General features: G+C 44.7%; 1 protein-coding gene across 1 annotated transcript in view; it reads left to right on the top strand.

Annotated features, from left to right (window-relative positions):
- LOC143774986 (uncharacterized) overlaps positions 1-20,601 on the top strand; it is an 862,433-nt gene that overhangs the window by 811,457 nt on the left and 30,375 nt on the right. The window contains exon 97 of the mRNA XM_077262800.1: positions 13,358-13,741. Within this exon, the coding sequence (XP_077118915.1) occupies positions 13,358-13,741 (384 nt within the window). The remainder of the gene's footprint in view (positions 1-13,357; positions 13,742-20,601) is intronic.

Raw genomic sequence — 20,601 nt, 5'->3', positions numbered from 1 at the left:
AAAAACCAATCATTTTTTAAGAGAAGGAATTACAAAAGGGCAAAAAAGGATTATCTGACAACCAATTCAGACTCTAGTGTGAACAAGGAAATGGAGGTCTCGGTTAATCATTCGCTGTCTCCTCAAACAGCTGTTGCCAGCAATACAGCGGCCCCTTTAGGAGAAATACCCGAAGAGGGGGCAGGAGGAAAAAACGCAAGGAAATACAGCAAGAGAAAACAGGTCTCATGGAGATTGAACGAGAAATCACTCCAACTGGTGACCAAATTATCAATTTGACTGATCATGTATTGGACTCTGACAGTATATCGGTCCTCTCTAAGGGTTTGGCTTTTTGTCTACCAGTGGAATTCAACTTAGTGGATTTTAAAATCGATATGTTTAAAACTACTAGAAATTGTGGCCAGTTATACATTTTCCATTGAGTTGCTACATGACAGAAATGTTGTACTTTATTCTAGCTTTTAAAGCAAATAGACGATCCTGTAATAGATAGTCAGGCCAGGCTCACCAGAGAGCGACTGCAGATACTCGATGGCTTTTCACTGTGAATAATACCGATGGTTCTAAAGCAAAAGAACCTTTCTGTAATCTCCTTATGTACAAGGCTTCTTGCAGTGAGGCAACTTCTTTAACTCCAGCCAGACTTGTGACTTACCTGTTGGCACAAGAGTATAAAACTGAGGCAACAGAACATGCAAAGTGTACTGCGGACATAATGATGCCCTCATATGGTTATATTGGTAGATAAATTAAAAAAGTTATGCGTTTTGGATGAAGTCACTAAAGCAGTGAAACAAAAGGGACTGAAACAAGATGGGACCAGTCAAATTTATTTGATTGAATTTGCATAAAAAAGGTCTTTTTACTAAACAAAGTACAAAAGAAGGTAATGCACCCATACCCACTATTATACTGGTACAACAAACCTTGAGTAATGCCAATAGTAACAAAAGTACAATGGAGTAAAAATGGATAATCAAAGTACCTTTTTAGTCTATCAGATGTCTCCAAAGATTATGATCTACTGGTGGAGTAATAGAAAAATCTAAGAGTATCCACAGATAGCAGCTGCAACCAAAGGAACATAAATTATCTTTTCCTATTATGCCTTACTAAAATCTTTGATTCTGTTACATCTTTTTCCATTCTTCCCGGACATGTTTTCATTGGTGATGCAACCAATTTCAACAGATCATTAGAGTCCAAAAGAAAAAGCAAACAAATGTAAGTTATGGTAGAAAAGAGTAAATGCGTCATTTAAAATAGCCTAGTAGTATTATATCAAACACTGGCTTAATCACCTGTAGGTCTGCATTATATGTGACAAGTAAATGTGACATGGGTCATACCAATAATAGAAACACATCTGGGATTTATGAATAAAAATGTAGCAGAATTTAGGGCCATAATAGGTTCTAAGCATTATATGGTGAAGATAGGATAAAGATAATGGGTAATTAACTCATTTATGGGGCATTGATCCAGGTAACTAGTCTGATTGCGATATCTGGAGTAATTAAGGAATTTTTCTCCTAATACGGAGCAATGAGAATCTGCCTCATAGGGTATTTGCCTTCCACTCGATCAACATGTTAGATTAGAAATTGAAAATGATGGACTTGTCTAACTTTAACAATAAAAACTATGAATCTATATTCCTGTCGCTGTATTGTTGCTATCTGTGCATGCCTCTTGGATCTACCTAAGAATCCACCTGGAGACCATAATCTTTGGTGACATCTCGTTAAGTGAGTAGGTACCTCATTATCTATTTTTATTACCCCATTTTGCTTTTGTTAGTATTGGCATGGTTGGTTGTGGCAGAGTTGTTGTACATGTGTATTAACTAATATTTTGTGATTACTTTTGTAATAAGAAATTTTTATTACATATTCAATAAAAGTGAAGTTTTAGGGATTGATTTTGCTATGATTCTTAGTTTAGATTGATATTCCAAGATATTTAATATCACTGTATCCTGTTTTTTGTTCAGGAAATTACCCACACAAATTCTCTTGAGCTCCCTCCAATCACAATAGTCAGGATATCATCTAAAGAAAAAGGTTGCACTAAATTGCACTAAGAAAGGTCAATATGAAATCTATGAAGTGTGAATAGCATAATGGCTTTTGAAATTTATGAAAAAACACATGAGAAGCAAAATTGTGAACCCATCCACCAGCGTCAAGGTAATGTCATGAATCGGATGGGTCCCTGACCTAACTGCCTATTGTGAACACTTACCTCTGGCTAATGTCTTGGTAAAGCCTATATAGGTAGGTCGGAACAAAGTGTAATTAGATGTAATTGACACTGGTTGATGGGCTCACAATTTCTTTGTTCAGTCAGTTTTCCATTACTCAGTTATGTACCATTTTTTCTGACTTGATTTTAATTGCATCCAATCACACTTTTTTCCGACCTACCTATAAATATAAATATAGGCTTTACCAAGACATTAGCCAGAAGTAAGTGTTTACACTAGGCAGTTCGGTCAGGGACCCATCCGATCCATGAGATTACCTTAATGCTGGTGGATGGGCTCACAATTTTTGGCCAAATTTTGTGCTAAGCATTTCATGTGATTTTTCATAAATTTCAAAAGCCATTATGCTATTCACACTTCATGGATTTCACGTTGACCTTTCTTAGTACAATTTTTAGTGCAACCTTTTTCTTTATTTGCTATGAGAGTTTTTTGGTATGCACTAGTTCAGACTAGTTCTTTGTTCTGTCAGTTTTCCATTACTTACTAGTCAGAATATGACATTCTCTTAAAGCTGGATGGTCTCAGCACAGCAGTCTTTACCATACTATTGAGCTGAAAATAAGCTTTCACAATGCAGTCAGTGGGAAATCTGGGTTACAGCTTAGTGGCGATACACTTTAAGCCTTAGGGCTCATAATCATTTGCATGAAAAATGGACGAGTGCAATCCGATAAAAAATCGGATTGCACTCTGACCAATGTTATTCAATGAGATTTTTTTCTCAGCTGAAATCAGACTGAGAAAAAAAATCACAGCATGCTGCGATTTGCTGCGTATCTCGGACAAGACTTGCCAATGCAAGTCAAAGGATATGAGAAAAAAAACGCACAGCACTCGCACCAACCGGTGTCCTTTGAAAAGCTGCTAATTCATGTGCGGTGTACAGTAAAATCACACTGACAGGTTAGAACAGAATAGATAGAATAGATAGAATAAAAATATACACATAGAATACATATATATATATATATATATATATACATGTCAGTAATACACACACACATATATATATATATATATATATATGTATTTATATTGAACTGAAAGAAAGAAGAAATGCAGGTAGTTCATCAGATATATAGATGTCTGTGACAAATATAATTAGTACAGTGTGTGTGCAAATTACTGGATATTTATTTAATTAATAAACGATTATTTATTGGAAAAAAATGGCGTGGGCTCCAGCGCAATTTTCAAAACCAGCAGAGGGAAAGCCAGAGACTGGGGGCAGATGTGTATAGCCTTGGAAGGGGGCAATACCCATGGAGCTTCCCAGGCTATTAAGATCAGTTCACAGCTGTATACTTAGCTTTTACTGGCTATTAAAATGGGGGACACCCCAAAAAATGACATGGGGTTCCCCCATAATTAATAACCAGCAAAGGCTATGCAGACAGCTGTGGGCTGATATTAATAACCTAGAAAGGGGCCATGCATATTGCCCCCGGCTAAAAACATCAGCACTCAGCTGCTCCAGAAAAGGCGCATCTATAGTGCAGTGGTAAATCATTTCAAAACAGCTGCTGAAACTGGAAAATCTGGGTTGTAGTGTAATGATCATTAAAGATGAGTGAATTTGATCGGGTCAGGGCTTATTCGGCAAGCTATAGCGCTTATCGAATAAGCTGCAGGGGGAACCTGGCTTCCTAGATCACTCTGGCTGATCAGCGGTTCAGGTCTGCAGCTGCATGTTTTGCGGCTGTGTGACAGTCATGACACATGCATGGAGAGCCTGGGTATCACACAGCTGCGACACATGTAGCTGCGGAGCCGAACCGCTGATCAGCCAGAGAGATCCAGGAAGCCGGGTTCCCTCTGCAGCTTATTCAATAAGAGATAAAGGTTGCAGCATAAGCCCTGACCTGATCAAATTCGCTCATATCTAGTGATGACTAGGGTTGAGCGACTTTTACTTTTGTAGGATCGGGTCGGGTTTCACGAAACCCGACTTTTTCAAAAGTCGGGTCGAGTGAAATCGGCCGATCCTATAAAAAAGTCGGGGTCGGGGTCGGCCGAAACTCGAAACCCAATGCAGTGCATTGGGTTTCCAATGGTTCCCAGGGTCTGAAGGAGCGAAAACTCTCCTTCAGGCCCTGGGATCCATATTTAAGTGTAAAATAAAGAATTAAAATAAAAAATATCGCTATACTTACGCTCTGACGGGCCCTGGTACTAACCGGGAACCTTCCTTCCTTAGAATCAGCCTTCCAGGACCCTGCGGTGACGTCACGGTGACGTCGCGGCTTGTGATTGGTCGCGCGGCCGCCCATGTGACCGCTCGCGCGACCAATCACAAGCCGCGACTTCACCGTGACGTCACCGAAGGTCCTGGAAGGGCTGATTCTTAGGAAGGAAGGCTGCCGGAAAGAAGCAGGGCGTGTCCGAGGGTGAGTATATAACTAATAGGAATATACTCACCCTCGGCTTCGTTCCGGCAGCCTTCCTTCCTAAGAATCAGCCCTTCCAGGACCTTCGGTGACGTCACGGTGACGTCGCGGCTTGTGATTGGTCGCGCGAGCGGTCACATGGGCGGCCGTGCGACCAATCACAATCACCGTGACGTCACCGCAGGGTCCTGGAAGGCTGATTCTAAGGAAGGAAGGTTCCCGGTTAGTACCAGGGCCCGTCAGAGGGTAAGTATAGCGATATTTTTTATTTTAATTCTTTATTTTACACTTAAATCTGAATTCTGATACCAATTCCCGATATCTTAAACATATCGGGAATCGGTATCGGAATTCCGATTCCAGATTCAGAAGATCGCCGACTTCATGGCCGACCCCACACAGGGGTCGGGTCGGGTTTCATGAAACCCGACTTTGCCAAAAGTCGGCGACTTCTGAAAATTGCCGACCCGTTTCGCTCAACCCTAGTGATGACACATTCCAAGACAGCTGCCACGATAAAAATGACAGACCTCTCTATTCTTTATAGGTGGAAAAAATAGCAAAATCGGCAGTGTATAATTATTTTCCAAAATGTAGGTGTATCTGTTTTATAAGGTGTAACATAGTAGACAACTCTCATACAAAGTTATACAGTAAAAAAAATATCTAAGACCACAACACACTTTCTGTACTGATTCTATTTCATTTTTTTCACTTATCATTTTTCCTGTCTGTTATACTAATTACAGTAGTATAAGAAAAAACATAAACATTGAGCTTGATTTAAGTTGGTATACATTTCCAGCTCAGGAGAGGGAGGCCACACCCTGGCTTGCACAGGATGCAAAAATACAGAGAAAAAACACAAAAATTGAGCTTGGTTTAAGATGGTATACATGCAATACATTAACGCATGTTCACATTGGCCATAAAGCATACAAAACCTACAAGAAGCTAAATGAGCAAAACCCTGCTGGAACTAAATAAGTAAAAAGCAAAAGTGCATTTAAATAACACAGGGTTCTTAGTAATACTGTTTTTGATCAAATATAGCATAAAAGCCATCCCACTGTAGACAAGGTTACTCTGATCAGGATGGAACCTACACTGTCTAATATTAACCCCTTCACCCCCGGAGCTTTTTCCGTTTTTCCGTTTTCGTTTTTCGCTCCCCTCCTTCCCAGAGCCATAACTTTTTTATTTTTCCGTCAATTTGGCCATGTGAGGGCTTATTTTTTGCGGGACGAGTTGTACTTTTGAACGACATCATTGGTTTTAGCATGTCGTGTACTAGAAAACGGGAAAAAAATTCCAAGTGCAGTGAAATTGCAAAAAAAGTGCAATCCCACACTTGTTTTGTGCTTGCCTATTTTGCTAGGTTCACTAAATGCTAAAACTGACCTGCCATTATGATTCTCCAGGTCACTACGAGTTCATAGACACCTAACATGACTAGGTTATTTTTCACCTAAGTGGTGAAAAAAAATTCCAAACTTTGCAAAAAACAAAACAAAACAAAATTGCGCCATTTTCCGATACTCGTAGCGTCTCCATTTTTCGTGATCTGGGGTCAGGTGAGGGCTTATTTTTTGCGTGCCGAGCTGGCGTTTTTAATGATAGCATTTTGGTGTAGATACGTTCTTTTGATCGCCCGTTATTGCATTTTAATGCAATGTCGTGGCGACCAAAAAAACGTAAATCTGGCGTTTCGAATTTTTTTTTCATTACGCCATTTAGCGATCAGGTTAATGCTTTTTTTTAATTGATAGATCGGGCGATTCTGAACGCGGCGATACCAAATATGTGTAGGTTTTTTTTTTTTTTTATTGATTTATTTTGATTGGGGCGAAAGGGGGGTGATTTAAACTTTTATGTTTTTTTTATTTTTTTCACATTTTTAAAAACTTTTTTTTTTTACTTTTGCCATGCTTCTATAGCCTCCATAGGAGGCTAGAAGCAGGCACAGCCCGATCGGCTCTGCTACATAACAGCGATCATCAGATCGCTGTTATGTAGCTAAAATGCAGGTGTGCTGTGAGCGCCGACCACAGGGGGGCGCTCACAGCCACCGGCAATCAGTAACCATAGAGGTCTCAAGGACCTCTATGGTTACAATGGAGGAGCATCGCCGACCCCCGATCATGTGACAGGGGTCGGCGATGCGCTCATATCCGGCCGCACGGCCGGATGCGGTAGTTAAATGCCGCTGTCTGCGTTTGACAGCGGCATTTAACTAGTTAATAGCGGCGGGTGATCGCGATTTCACCCGCCGCTATTGCGCGCACATGTCAGCTGTAAAAAACAGCTGACATGTCGCGACTTTGATGTGCGCTCACCGCCGGAGCGCACATCAAAGCGGGGGTCCCGACATGTGACGTACTATTCCGTCACATGTCGGGAAGGGGTTAAAAACCTTACCATGTGTCAGAGTTGAGTGAATAAGGGCAGACAAAAGGACCGGCGGGTTCCAACCTATGGACACCGGTCTGGGGAAGCCTTTAAATGTTATTTAAATGCACTTTTGCTTTTTATTTATTTAGTTATAACAGTGTTTTTGTTCATTTTGTTTCTTGTAGGTTTTGTAATTACGGAAGTATGCAAACATTGTACAGTATTTATATTTGGTCATAAAGCAATATCATGCAGCAATATTTAAGTTTTCACATGCTTAGAAAATGTTTGACTGTTCACTGTCACTGACTTTCCCTTTCCTTCTTTACAGCATGCACAGGTGAGTAAAGGAAATGCATCTTTCAGGTAAAATAGAGATGTTTCCTATGAATAAAGCCTGTCCATAATGTCTTGAAGAGAAAACAGATATGGCAGGCCAGTTGTCTGAGAACTGCTGAAGCCACTGCAGCAGCCATTCACTTCTCCATTCATTTCTGGCCCATCTACTACATGGTAACAGACAGTTTTCTCAAGCAGATGTCCTCAGTCTGTCTGCTCCATCCTGATAAAGTTATGCCTAATTCTTTATTTAGTTTTAACCCTGCGTTGGCTCAGTCACTTCCTGCCTGACTGAAGCACTTCGAATTCTGACACCAGTGTGTTTCTGATTGCCATAGCAACCATTATTTGTGCAGTCCTTATGTAAACCAGCGAAAAATGCCTTTTTAAAAGTTTGTAAAATTAATGAAGTTTTTTTTGTGATAACCTTTATTTGTTGGACAAGTGAGCTGAGGTGCAGGATTCGCGCGTAAATCCACCATCCCTCATTCACCAATTTATTGGAGAAAAAAAAACCATGCAGGTCTGCCATAATCTAACGAATCCGAACTAGTCCATAAATGGATACCTGAAAAACATAAAAAGACAGAAGTAAAGACAAGAGAGCAGTCCCTCGTTCACCAATTTATTACTCAACATGTTGCTTCGAAGCTCTGATGTAGTCCACATTCCCCAAATCTGGCTCCAGCGATTGTGGATAGCAGTACAGTGACCGCTATTAACAGGCTCCGAGTAGCGACATCAACGCTCATTATCGCCGCTGGTTCTTGGTGAGCTCAGTGAGACCCAGCTTCTCTGAAGAGAGTTGTAGTCACTACCTGGCGCCTATGAATAAAGGGAAACGTTACTGCTATTTACAGAGGCCAGAGACAGATTTGAGGAATGTGGACTGCGTGAGCCTAGGTGGCAACATTTTGGGCAATAAATTGGTGAATGAGGGACTGTTGTCTTTATTTATGTCTTTGTATGTATTTCAGGTATCCTATTCTGGATTACTTCGGATTCATTTAATGAAGGCAGACCTGGATGCTTTTGTTTTTTTCAATAAATTGATGAACGATGGATGGTGTTTTGGAGTCTTTATTCAAATAAAGTGTTTTTTTCTGTGTGTGTATTTTTATTTTTTATTACTGGGTTAGTAATGAGGGTGTTTGAGGGTGTTCTCCACTACTAACAGCTATTATCCCAATTGCCACAGTTGCAGTGCAATCAGTAAGACCCGGGCAAAGCGCCAGAATTGGCACATTTAATGTGATGCGCCAATTCTGCGGTGGCTGCCGGCATGTATTTTTAGGCTGGGAAGGGCCCAATTAGCACTTTTCCAACCTGATAATAAAAGCCTGCAGCTGTCTGCTTTACCTGGGCATGTCATTTTTTTTAAAATTATTTATTTATTAAAACCAGGCTGAAAACACCCACGTAAACACTTACAGTACATGTGCTTTTTTTTATCTACAACTTTATCGTATCTAATGCAAGTCCATAGGGAAATTCAATACAGAAACATGCTGTGGCTCGGAAACCAACAATGCAGAGTTTACAAAGTCTAAAAAAGAAGTACATTGGCATGGGATTTCTATTAATCCCATCCACTGTGATTGTACCCAAACATACGCTGCATCCAGAATGCTAGTATTACTGATTGTGGGCACGCAGCCTAAGGGCTGTCCCACACGTCCAGATAATTCCGGTACCGGAATAAATTGGTACCGGAGTTATTCGTGTCCGTGTGCCTGGGAACTCACGTAGGCCATACGTGCGGCACACGTGTGCCGCCCATATGGCGAGTGGGTACCACACGGAGCGTGTGGTACCCACGCGTGTGGTACCCTGCATCGCGCTGAAGCCGCGATCCATATCTTCTCTGCAGCAGCGTTTGCTGCAGAGAAAATATGAAGAATAGTGTTTAAAATAAAGATCTATCTGTCCGCAGGCCCCCCACCCCCTGTGCGCCCCCCCCCCCCCCGCTGTTCAGAAAATACTTACCCACCTCCCTCGCTGCTTCCTGGTCTGGCCGCGGCTTCTAGTGTATGCGGTCACGTGGGGCCGATCATTTACAGTCATGAATATGTGGCTCCGCCTCCCATAGGGGCGGAGCCGACTATTCATGATTGTAAATGATCGGCCCCACGTGACCGCATACAGTAGGAGGCGCGGGGCAGAGAGGAAGGAGTGACAGCCAACGTGGGAGCAGGTGAGTATTTTCAGGACAGCGGGGGGGCGCACAGGGGGCGGGGGGCCTGCGGACAGATAGCTGCTACAGGGAATATATGAATGGCGGCTTCAGCACCATGTGGGGGGGACAGCGCTTACTGTAGCGCTGTCTCCTGCACGCACACGGACTGCACACGGAGAAGGTCCGTGTGAGGTCCGTGTTTTACACGGACCCATTGACTCTATCGGGTCCGTGTAATCCGTGCGCTCCCACGAACACTGACATGTCTCCGTGTTTGGCACATGGAGACACGGTCCGCAAAAAATCAATGACATCTGCACAGATGCATTGATTTTTATGGGTCTACGTGAGTCAGTGTCTCCGGTACGTGAGGAAACTGTCACCTCACGTACCGGAGCCACTGACGTGTGAAACCGGCCTAAGGGGTGGAGGAGACATTTTTTCTCTCTTTTTAAAGTCATTATACAGGAAAGAATGTTTCCTAACATTTTTTCCTCTAAAAACCATTTTGTATTCGGTTTTGTATGTTTTATAGTCAGTGGTGTAATACTCTGAAATTATTGTTCCCAGCAGAAACCTGGGCAGATGCGTCCAGGCATCTTCCCCATGCTGTTCCAATTCCATTTGAGTGCAGTTTCCATCCATTTCAGCAATTTTCCTGCCTCCCCAGCCCATCTGTTAGGGTCTTCCAGAAAAATACTTGCGCTTCCCATTGACTTCCATTATACTCGGAACTTGAATCGAGCCCATACGAGTGTCCCACCTGCTCGATTTGAGTACCAAGCTCTAGAGCATTTTAGTGCTCTCTCATCACTAGTACTAAATGGACAGATATATCCCCAGTACAATATACGAGCAGAAATAGTTACTGACTTTTTCATATGCATCAAAGTCCATTCACCGATATCACAGACTTGTGAGCAGAAATTCCAACTTATGTCACTGGAACAAATGAAAACTTGTAATTTAATATTATGTTTGAACAGATATATAAATACATCATGTATAAAAACAGAATTTCACTACGTTTGTATTTGTATGGATATCTACATTTCTGTACTGTGTCACAGTAAGATTTTAAATGATGATAATTTTAACCTCTGGAAATAACTGAAGTCTCCTACTGTTCCTAGGGAAAATTACTTATCTCTCTGCCTTAATCAGTGTGGAAATGAGGTCCATTAACTTGAGTATCAGCAGTGATGTCTAAAGCTATCTACATATCAGCAGCCATTACGCTATGAATACAATTTAGAATCAACCAAGAATCACTATTATTGATGAACGAACATGCTTGGATAAGGTGTTATCTGAGCATGCTCGGGTGTTAACTGAGTGACTTTGGCGTGCTCGAAATCTATGTTCAAGTCCCTGCGGCTGCATCATTAATCACTATTAAAAAAAACTTTAACATTTACACCAAAACATAGGATATCAGTTATTTTTTGCTAAACATGACATTTAACATTATGGTGCTCCTGGACACCCGCGGTGCCCTGAACATCTAATATGTATATTGCATGACAGATTGTTCTCTTAAAAAGTAACTCAAGGAATTTGAAACTATAGGAATACCCGACATGGAGATATGCATACTTCACAACTCCATCTAATAATGCTTTTCTTATTTTACTTATTTTATTTATTTTCCACTATACATTTATATGTACATTTTCTTATATATATATATATATATATATATATATATATATATATATATATATATATATATATATATATATATATATATATATATATATATACTAGATGGTGGCCTTATTCTAACGCATCGGGTATTCTAGAATATGCATAGTAGTATATAGCACAGCCCACGCAGTATATAACACAGCCCACGTAGTATATAACACAGCCAAGTAGTATATTGCCCAGCCACGTAGTATATAGGACAGCCACGTAGTATATTGCACAGCCACATAGTATATTGCCCAGCCACGTAGTATATAGCACAGCCACATAGTATATAACATAGCCGCGTAGTATATTGCACAGCCACGTAGTATATTGCCCAGCCACGTAGTATATTGCCCAGCCACATAGTACATTGCTCAGCCATGTAGTATATAGCACAGAGACACAGTAGTATATAACACAGGCCACGCAGTATATAACAGCCCATGCAGTATATAACACAGCCCACGTAGTATATAACCCAGCCCACGTAGTAAATAGCACAGAGACGAAGTATATATAACACAGGCCACGCAGTATATAACACAGTCCATGTAGTATATAACACAGCCCACGTAGTATTTAGCAATGTGGGCACCATATCCCTGTTAAAAAAAAGAATTAAAATAAAAAATAGTTATATACTCTCCTTCCATCGGCCCCCGAGACCAGCCCAGGCATTTAGCGATGCTCCTCGCGACGCTCCGGTCCCAAGAATGCATTGCGGCAATAACACGTGATGATGTAGCGGTCTCGCGAGACCGCTACGTCATCTCTGGTTATTGCCGCAATGGATTCTTGGGACCGGAGCGTCGCGAGGAGTGGGAAAGGTGCCGGAAGGTGAGAATATAATGATTTTTTATTTTTTGTATTACTTTTAACATTAGATCTTTTTACTACAGTATTGATGCTGCACAGGCAGCATCAATAGTAAAAAGTTGGTCACACATGGTTAATAGCAGCAGTAACAGGCTGCGTTACACCGTGTTACGTCGTGGTGTAATGCAGTCCGTTTAACGGACTGCTAAAGTGCAATGGGGTCACTGACTGGAGGGGAGTAGGAAGGGGGCACTGACTGGAGGGGAGTAGGGAAGGACAAATTTGCGGCTGGACTGTGCCCGTCGCTGATTGGTAGCGGCCGGCCAGCCGCGACCAATCAGCAACGCCGGATTTCCGTGACAGACAAACAGTCGGAAGTGACCCTTAGACGATTATATAGATAGATATATATAGATAGACTAGATGGTGGCCCGATTCTAACGCATCGGGTATTCTAGAATATGTATGCAATATATAGCACAGTCCACACAGTATATAACACAGCCCTCGCAGTATATAACACAACCCACGTAGTATATAGCACAGCGACATAGTATATAGCACAGCCACATAGTGTATAACACAGCCCATGCAGTATATAACACAGCCCACGTACTATATAACAAAGCCCACGGAGTATATAGCAGTGTGGGCACCATATCACTTAAAAAAACAATTAAAATAAAAAATAGTTATATACTCACCTTCCGACGGCCCCCGGATCCAGCCCAGGCGTTTGCGATGCTCCTCGCGACGCTCTGTTCCCAGTAATGCCTTTCGGCAATAGCTCATGATCATGTAGCCGTCTCACGAGACCGCTACGTCATCATCTTGCGAGACCGCTACGTGATCTCGAGTTATTGCCGCCATGCATTCTTGGGACCGGAGCGTCGCGAGGAGCGGGAAAGGGTGCCGCGGATGCCGGAAGGTGAGAATATAATGGGGTTTTTTTATTATTATTTTTAACATTATCTGTTTTTATTATTGATGCTGCATAGGCAGCATCAATAGTAAAAAGTGAAACAGTGTTTAACTCCCACCCCAATATCGCTGATTGGTCGCGGCTAGCCGGCCACGACCAATTAGCGACCCGGGATTTCTGTTACGGAAGTTACAGACAAACAGATGGAAGTACCCCTTAGACAATTATATATATAGATGTATGATTTTTTTTTTCATTTTAATCTATTTCATCTTAGTCTGTCTGTCTGTCTCTTTGTTCAAAAGTTTGTCTAGAATTGCATGTAATAAATACCTAACACTGTGGGCTTGATATGTCCACAGGCAAGGAGTTCCAGCTGATCATTAAGTCTTCACATCCAGATGAAGACTATGAAGACCACGATAGCTTAGGTGAAGAGGTGACTTTGTCTCCTGGCTATGAAGACAACGATAGCCTAGGTGAAGAGTTGACTTTGTCTCCTGGCTATGAAGACAACGATAGCTTAGGTGAAGAGGTGACTTCGTCTCCTGGCTATGAAGACAATGATAGCTTAGGTGAAAAGGTGACTTTGTCTCCTGGCTATGAAGACAACGATAGCTTAGGTGAAGAGGTGACCGAGTCTCCTAAGGATATTGTGGCTGAAAATAAAACACAAGCTCCCTATTGGAATGAAACACTGACTACAACACATTCTCCAAGTTTCACAACACAGCAGATCCATGAAGGTACTTTATAGCTATAGTATCCCACTCTGTATTTATTCACACATCAGTATTTTTTATCAGTAATTCATCAGTATTTGTATGCCTAAACCAGGAGAGTCTCCAAAACAGAACAGAAGGAAAGGCCGTACTGAGCCCCTGGCCCTCAAGGGAGGCCAGCATTACGGGGTCACGGGGAATGGCAGAGCCTCAGGGTAGGCAAGGGCAAGTCGGGGTTAAATAGTTTCTTTGGACTGTGTATTTTTGAATTGGACACGGGGGGCGGGGTTTGTATGAGGCAGGGAGGAGCAAGCAGGGGGAGCTTTCTGAGGGGGTGATCTGGGCAAAAAACTGCCAATTTCACCTCAGCAACTGCCACGCTCACCTACTGGTCCGGCGGTTGCTGAAATCCCCAGTGATGGACTTGGAGGCCTTATTGCAGAGGCTGCACGAACAGGCCAGCACACAGGGCACCGAATGGCTGCAGCAGTCCGTCAGCAGCCTTCTGGATGGAGTGGTGACGGGACCGGCCCAGGTACCAGCAGAGGGACGCCGGCCGCGGAGGTCCAGGCCTCTGGCGCGCTTGAGCCCTGACGTCACCCCTCGGGCCCAGAGCCGTATCAGTCAGGAGCCCCTCTTGGGACCCTCCGGCGGGAGACACGAGCAGCGGTGCAGCAGCGGCCCGCGGCAGAGCCAGGAGGAATCCGGCGGCACGGCGGGGCCTGCAGCAGGGGGAGGTGTCGGCCTCCTCCTCGGCGTGTGTGTCTCATCAGGTGTCGGAACCAGGAGCGGCAGGCTGCACCAGGTCAGGTGAGCCTGCTCAGCGCAGAGGAGCGGGTGCTTCCAGGAGGCGGGGGCCATATTCCCAGGCCTCTCGGCATGGGGCATCGAGCGGGCGGCGTTCTGCCGGCCCTGTCAGCAGTGCTCTGCCTGGGACGGGGCACGGAGCTGGAGGGCTGACTTCCTCTAGCCAGCGCAGGCCGGGGCTGAGTCCAACCAGGGGGTCAGGTCATGTCACAGCTGCGGACAGGAACACTTCCCAGCACGGGCAGTGCTAGGCTGGCTCAGGCATCTTCACAGCGGCGGCGGCAGCAAGGGACCCTGCATCTACGGATAGGGTAGGAGCACGTTCATCTGGCTTCAGGATCTTTGGCTGCCGGGTCCACAGCGCTCAGGCAGCTAGGTGAGGACAATCCTTTTCTTTCATGTGCCCCTGTGTTAGCTCCCTCTGTCGGTGTTAATCGGGATGTATTTATGGGGGTAGTCGGGGGTTAGGTCTTATCATGCATGGGCTTAGAGATCTGGCGGCGCTATGGGGATCAGGGGGTTCAAACCTGGGGTCTTCTCCTTCTGCGGCATGGCTTGGGAATCCGGGGGAAGTTTTGGGTTGGAGGGGTTCTCTGGGGGGTTCACTGGTATTAGTTCTGGGAGTATGTCGTCAGATAATGTGGGGAATGATGCTGCGGCGCCGAGTGCTGCCGTACCATCGGTTAGCGTGTCTGTTGCCAGTCAGGCAGGGGAAGCGGAAAAAGATACCTCAGTGCGTTTGGATGACGCGGCCCGTGGGGAGGCATACGTTTGTTTCGAGGGACCGTTGGGTGCACACTTAAAAAGTGAAACTAGGGAGAAAATTTTGAAAGGGGATTATGTGGAAATATTCTTATTACCACTAGAGCGTTTTCAATTGGACAGGCTGCGCAAAGATGATTTAAAAAAAGAGCAGGAAGAGAAAAGGCGTTTTAGGCTGATTCTTAGGACGTTTTCTAATTGGTTGCAGGCATTTGCCATTTTGGCGAGTGTGATTGGGGAGAGGTCCCCCGAGAACTGCTCGGGGCTCTTTTGTTACATGGATGCGATTGGGGAAGCTTATCATGTTTTGAGGGTGGCAGACAGAGAAGCGGAGACAGTTCTGAAAAAAGGAATGACGCCAATTTGTCTGGACGTGATGGTGCCATTTCTAAATAGGTACCCTGATACACCAGCGGCAGCTTTGTTAGAAGGAGGTTTTCGGGATGGTTTCCGTATTCTATTCATGGATGCGGCACATAATTTTTCCACAAAAAATTTGAAATCGGCTCTGCAATTTCCTGACGTGGTTGCTAATAAGCTGGAAAGCGAAGTTAAATTGGGCAGGATGGCCGGCCCTTTTCCAGTTGTGCCTATATGCAATTTGAGGGTTTCCCCGTTGGGCGTGGTCCCAAAAAAGGAACCCAATAAATTCAGATTGATTCATCATCTGTCCTTTCCGGAAGGGTCCTCAGTAAATGACGGAATTGACCCTCAGTTATGTTCGGTGATTTACACTTCATTTGATGCGGCTATGGATTGGCTGCGGGTATGTGGGGGTGGCGCACTGTTGGCGAAAACGGATATCGAAGCCGCGTTCAGGCTACTACCGGTTCACCCGGAGAGTATGCATCTTCTGGGTTGCTATTGGGATGGAGGTTTTTTTCATCGATCGATGTCTCCCCATGGGTTGTTCCCTTTCCTGCACGTACTTCGAAACTTTTAGCACCTTTTTGGAGTGGGTAGTGAAAGACGTTTCGGGCTTGAAATCTTGCATTCACTATCTGGATGATTTCCTGTTTATAGACCAGGCTCAAAGTACCGATTGCTCGGTGCTATTGCACACTATGGAGAGAGTGTGCAAGATTTTCGGGATTCCTTTAGCTGCGGACAAAACTGTGGGTCCAGTCACTGTTCTGAGTTTTCTGGGTATAGAAATCGATACCTTAGAAATGGTGTGCAGGTTGCCTGGAGAGAATGTTAGCGCTCTGAGCGAAGAGGTGTCTAGGGCATGTAGTGCTAAAAAATTGAAGCTGAGGGAGGTACAATCTTTGCTTGGCAAATTGAACTTCGCTTGCCGTATCATGCCGATCGGAAGGGCATTCTGCCGCAGGTTGTCTTTGGTGACCAAGGGCGTTCGATCTCTGGTTCATTTTATCAGACTAAAGAAGGAATGAGTGAAGATTTGGCAGTATGGGCAAATTTTTTGGAGAATTACAATGGAAAGTCTATCTGGATAAAACCGGTCGTGAATTCAGATGATTTGGGTTTCATCATTGCCGTGGTGGACGATCGTGGTTTTGGTTTGTTTTTTCAAGGCAGTTGGTTGTTGGCTGAATGGCCTGGTTTCTGGCGGGACCAAGGTTGGCTACAAAATCGGGTTCTTCCTCATTTGTTTCCTATCGTTGTTGCGTTGTCGTTATGGGGTAACAGTGTACAAGACAGGAAGATTCGTTTTCCATGTGGGTCCGATGCGGTTGCCGTGGCGATAAATTCACTGTCGGCTGATTCACCGGCGGTAGTAAAAATTTTGCAGCGTTTGGTGTTTTTGGGCTTATCTTTGAATTTGTGGATTGTGGCGGAGGTCAGGACGATGGCTTCTAACCCTGTCTCTGTTGCTCTTTCTCACTTGCAGGGAGATCGTTTTCGAAAATTGGTACCTCAGGCGGAGTCAACAGGCCGGGAGTGCCCAGCGGAGTTATGGAAGCTTCCTGGCGGGCAGTAGATTATCTGTTTCAGAATTCTTTATCGGCTAGGTCTTGGAGGCAGTATCAGCAGGCATGGGGTACTTGGGAAGAGTGGGGTGTTTCTTTAGGGGCGGGGCTACAGGATGAGAGCAGATTATTGTTGTTGATCGGGCATGTTAAAGAGTCGGGGTGGTCCGTGTCGAGACTGAACAAGTTGTTGGTGGGCATTGCATTTGGTTTCAAGGCTCGGGGCCTTAAGGACGTCACAAAGTCTTTTTTGGTAGTTCAGACGTTAAAGGGATGGAGAAAAGGTTGGGCGGTGAGCGATAAGACGCCCGGTATCATACGAGGTATTGCTAATTTTGGGCAATCAGTTAGCTTCTGTCTGTTCATCGCAATGGGAAATAATTCTTTTTAAGGCGGCCTTCGCATTAGCGTTGTTTGGAGCCTTTCGGTTAGGGGAGTTGGTCAGCCCCTCTAAAAGAACCAAAGGGGGTTTGTTGAGGGAAGACGTGGACGTGTATAATGATAGGGTAGTTATTCGGCTTCGATTTTCCAAGACAGACAGTCAAGGTAAAGGCTGTAAAGTGGTGTTAATTAAGGTGGCCGGTTCCCCGTTATGCCCGGTCCTGTGGGTCAATGCTTTAATGGGGATGGGCGGTTGTCCAACCCCCTTTTGGTCCATGAGGACGGTTCCTTTTTATCTCGATTTCAGTTCTTAGCAGTTTTTAAGAAATGTTTGATCGCAGGGGGAATTTCACCGGGGGATTACAGTGGGCACTCATTTAGGATCGGCGCAGCGGTGGAAGCTGCCAGGAGGGGCCTGGGAGAGGAGGTGGTTAAAAAGATCGGGCGGTGGGAGTCGAGGAGTTTCATTTCCTATATCCGCCCGGACTTGGTCTAATGGTTTAATAGTTGAGTTGGTTTTTTCTTATTGTTGTGTTATCTATTTCAGGCTGCGAGCACCGGCTGGTGTGGATCATGTGCCACTCTTTCGTTTTTTGGGCGGCTTTGCGGGCCGAAATTCGGCCGGACGGGTGGCAACTGGGGTTCTCAAGAGAGACAGTGATTCTGTGGTGGATCGGGAAACGCGGAATGATATGGAGCCAGTTTTTTCCGGAGTTCCACCAGTTTGTTCGTTTGGATCGAGCTCCGGATGTGGTAGTAATTCATTTGGGCGGGAATGACTTGGGCAAGGGGCCCTGTAGGGAATTGATAAAGGACATGAAGTTCGACATTTTAAGACTTTGGGCGGCGTTTCCGAAGTTGTTAGTTGTCTGGTCGGATATTATCCCTAGGAAGGTGTGGCGCAGTGCTCGCTCAATTGAGGGGATAAATAAGGCCAGAATAAAAGTAAATAGGGCGATATCTCGGTTCATGGCGCGGAATGGGGCGTTGGTAGTACATCATGTAAATTTGGAATCCGGAAAGGGCGAATATTGGAGGGCAGATGGCGTGCATTTAAATGCAATCGGGGTCGACATGTGGTGTCTCGCTGTTCAGGAAGGAATTGAGACGGGTTTGAAGGTGTGGAGGGACACAAATGTTTGAGGTGTCAAAACATTTATGTTGGTGGCGGGGGAGGGAGGTCCTCGAAGTTGGTGGAAAGAGGGGAATGGCAGATTGTAGGGGGGGACCTCTAGTGGTCCTGGACTCCCCCGAAGTGGATTGCGAGTGGTTGTGGTAGATCAGCCCATGGAGGGGCTGATTAAAGGATTTGGTAATCGGTTGGTTTGGCCGGGTTGGTCATTACCTGCCTCCGAGCTGGTGCTTAGCGGCTGGAGGCAAGACTAAGCCTGGAGGCCAAGGTACACAATTTGAATTGATGCAAGGTTATTTTTTAAGGCTTCGAGGACCACCACTCCCTGGGGGGGATATTGTTTACATGTTGTATTGTATGTTTAATAAAAGGCTGCTGTGGCCATTTAATCCAAATCTGGTGTAATGTCATTATTCAGGAGGGGACCTTATGATAAGGCAGTTTACGATAGATCGGATTCAGTAAGCAATTAAGGTTAGGCAATTTAAGTCAGTAAAAGCGGTCATGAGTCACGTGTACCCCTTACGTCAAGGAAAGGCGGTACTGGGCCCCTGGCCCTCAAGGGAGGCCAGCATGACGGGGTCACGGGGAATGGCAGAGCCTCAGGGTAGGCAAGGGCAAGTCGGGGTTAAATAGTTTCTTTGGACTGTGTATTTTTGAATTGGACACAGGGGGGGCGGGGTTTGGATGAGGCAGGGAGGAGCAAGCAGGGGGAGCTTTCTGAGGGGGTGATCTGGAGAAAAAGCTGCCAATTTCACCTCAGCAACTGCCACGCTCACCTACTGGTCCGGCGGTTGCTGAAATCCCCACCCACCCTCCCTTCTCTTTTTTGATTTTGTTTAATCGCGTTTATTTTTAAGGTTATGTTTTTGTTTAAGGGGAAGGAGTAATTTTTGTCATAGCAGTTAGGCGTGGGAGGGAGGTCCTCGAAGTTGGTGGAAAGAGGGGAATGGCGGATTGTTGGGGGGGGACCTCTAGTGGTCCTGGACTCCCCCAGAGTGGATTGCGAGTGGTTGTGGTAGATCAGCCCGTGGAGGGGCTGATTAAAGGATTTGGTAATCGGTTGGTTTGGCCGGGTTGGTCATTACCTGCCTCCGAGCTGGTGCTTAGCGGCTGCAGGCAAGACTAAGCCTGGAGGCCAAGGTACACAATTTGAATTTATGCAAGGTTATTTTGTAGGCTTCGAGGACCACCACTCCCTGGGGGGGATATTGTTTACATGTTGTATTGTATGTTTAATAAAAGGCTGCTGTGGCCATTTAATCCAAATCTGGTGTAATGTCATTATTCAGGAGGGGACCTTATGATAAGGCAGTTTACGATAGAGCGGATTCAGTAAGTAATTAAGGTTAGGCAATTTAAGTCAGTAAAGGTGGTCATGAGTAACGTGTACCCCTTACGTCATGTCAATCTTTCAATTATAATTTTTCTCTGTAAGTTCCTCTCCCGATTTTGGCTTACAAACACTAAGGCTATGTGCACACGTTGCGGATTTTGCTGCGGAAAACGCAATCCGCCGTGCCCATGCTGCGGAAAAAAACGCGCGGAAACGCTGCGGGTTACATTCCACAGCATGTCATTTCTTTGTGCCGATTCCGCAGCGGTTTACACCTGCTCCATAATAGGGATCCGCAGGTGTAAAACCGCAGGTGGAATCCGCACAAAATCCGCATAAAAACCGTGGTAAATCCGTAGGTAAAGCGCAGTGCCTTTTACCTGCAGATTTCTCAAATCCGCTGCGGAAAAATCCGCAGAGCTCCTTTCTACGTGTGCACATACCCTTAGGTTGCAGTCACATGTTCAGTATTCGGTCAGTATTTTACATCAGTATTTGTAAGCCAAAACCAGGAGTGGAACAATTAGAGAAAAAG

The sequence above is a fragment of the Ranitomeya variabilis genome, chromosome 5 (assembly GCF_051348905.1).
Source record: "Ranitomeya variabilis isolate aRanVar5 chromosome 5, aRanVar5.hap1, whole genome shotgun sequence".
NCBI lineage: Eukaryota > Metazoa > Chordata > Amphibia > Anura > Dendrobatidae > Ranitomeya > Ranitomeya variabilis.
The sequence above is the reverse complement of the archived record's forward strand: the minus strand, read 5'-3'. Positions and strand labels throughout refer to the sequence as shown.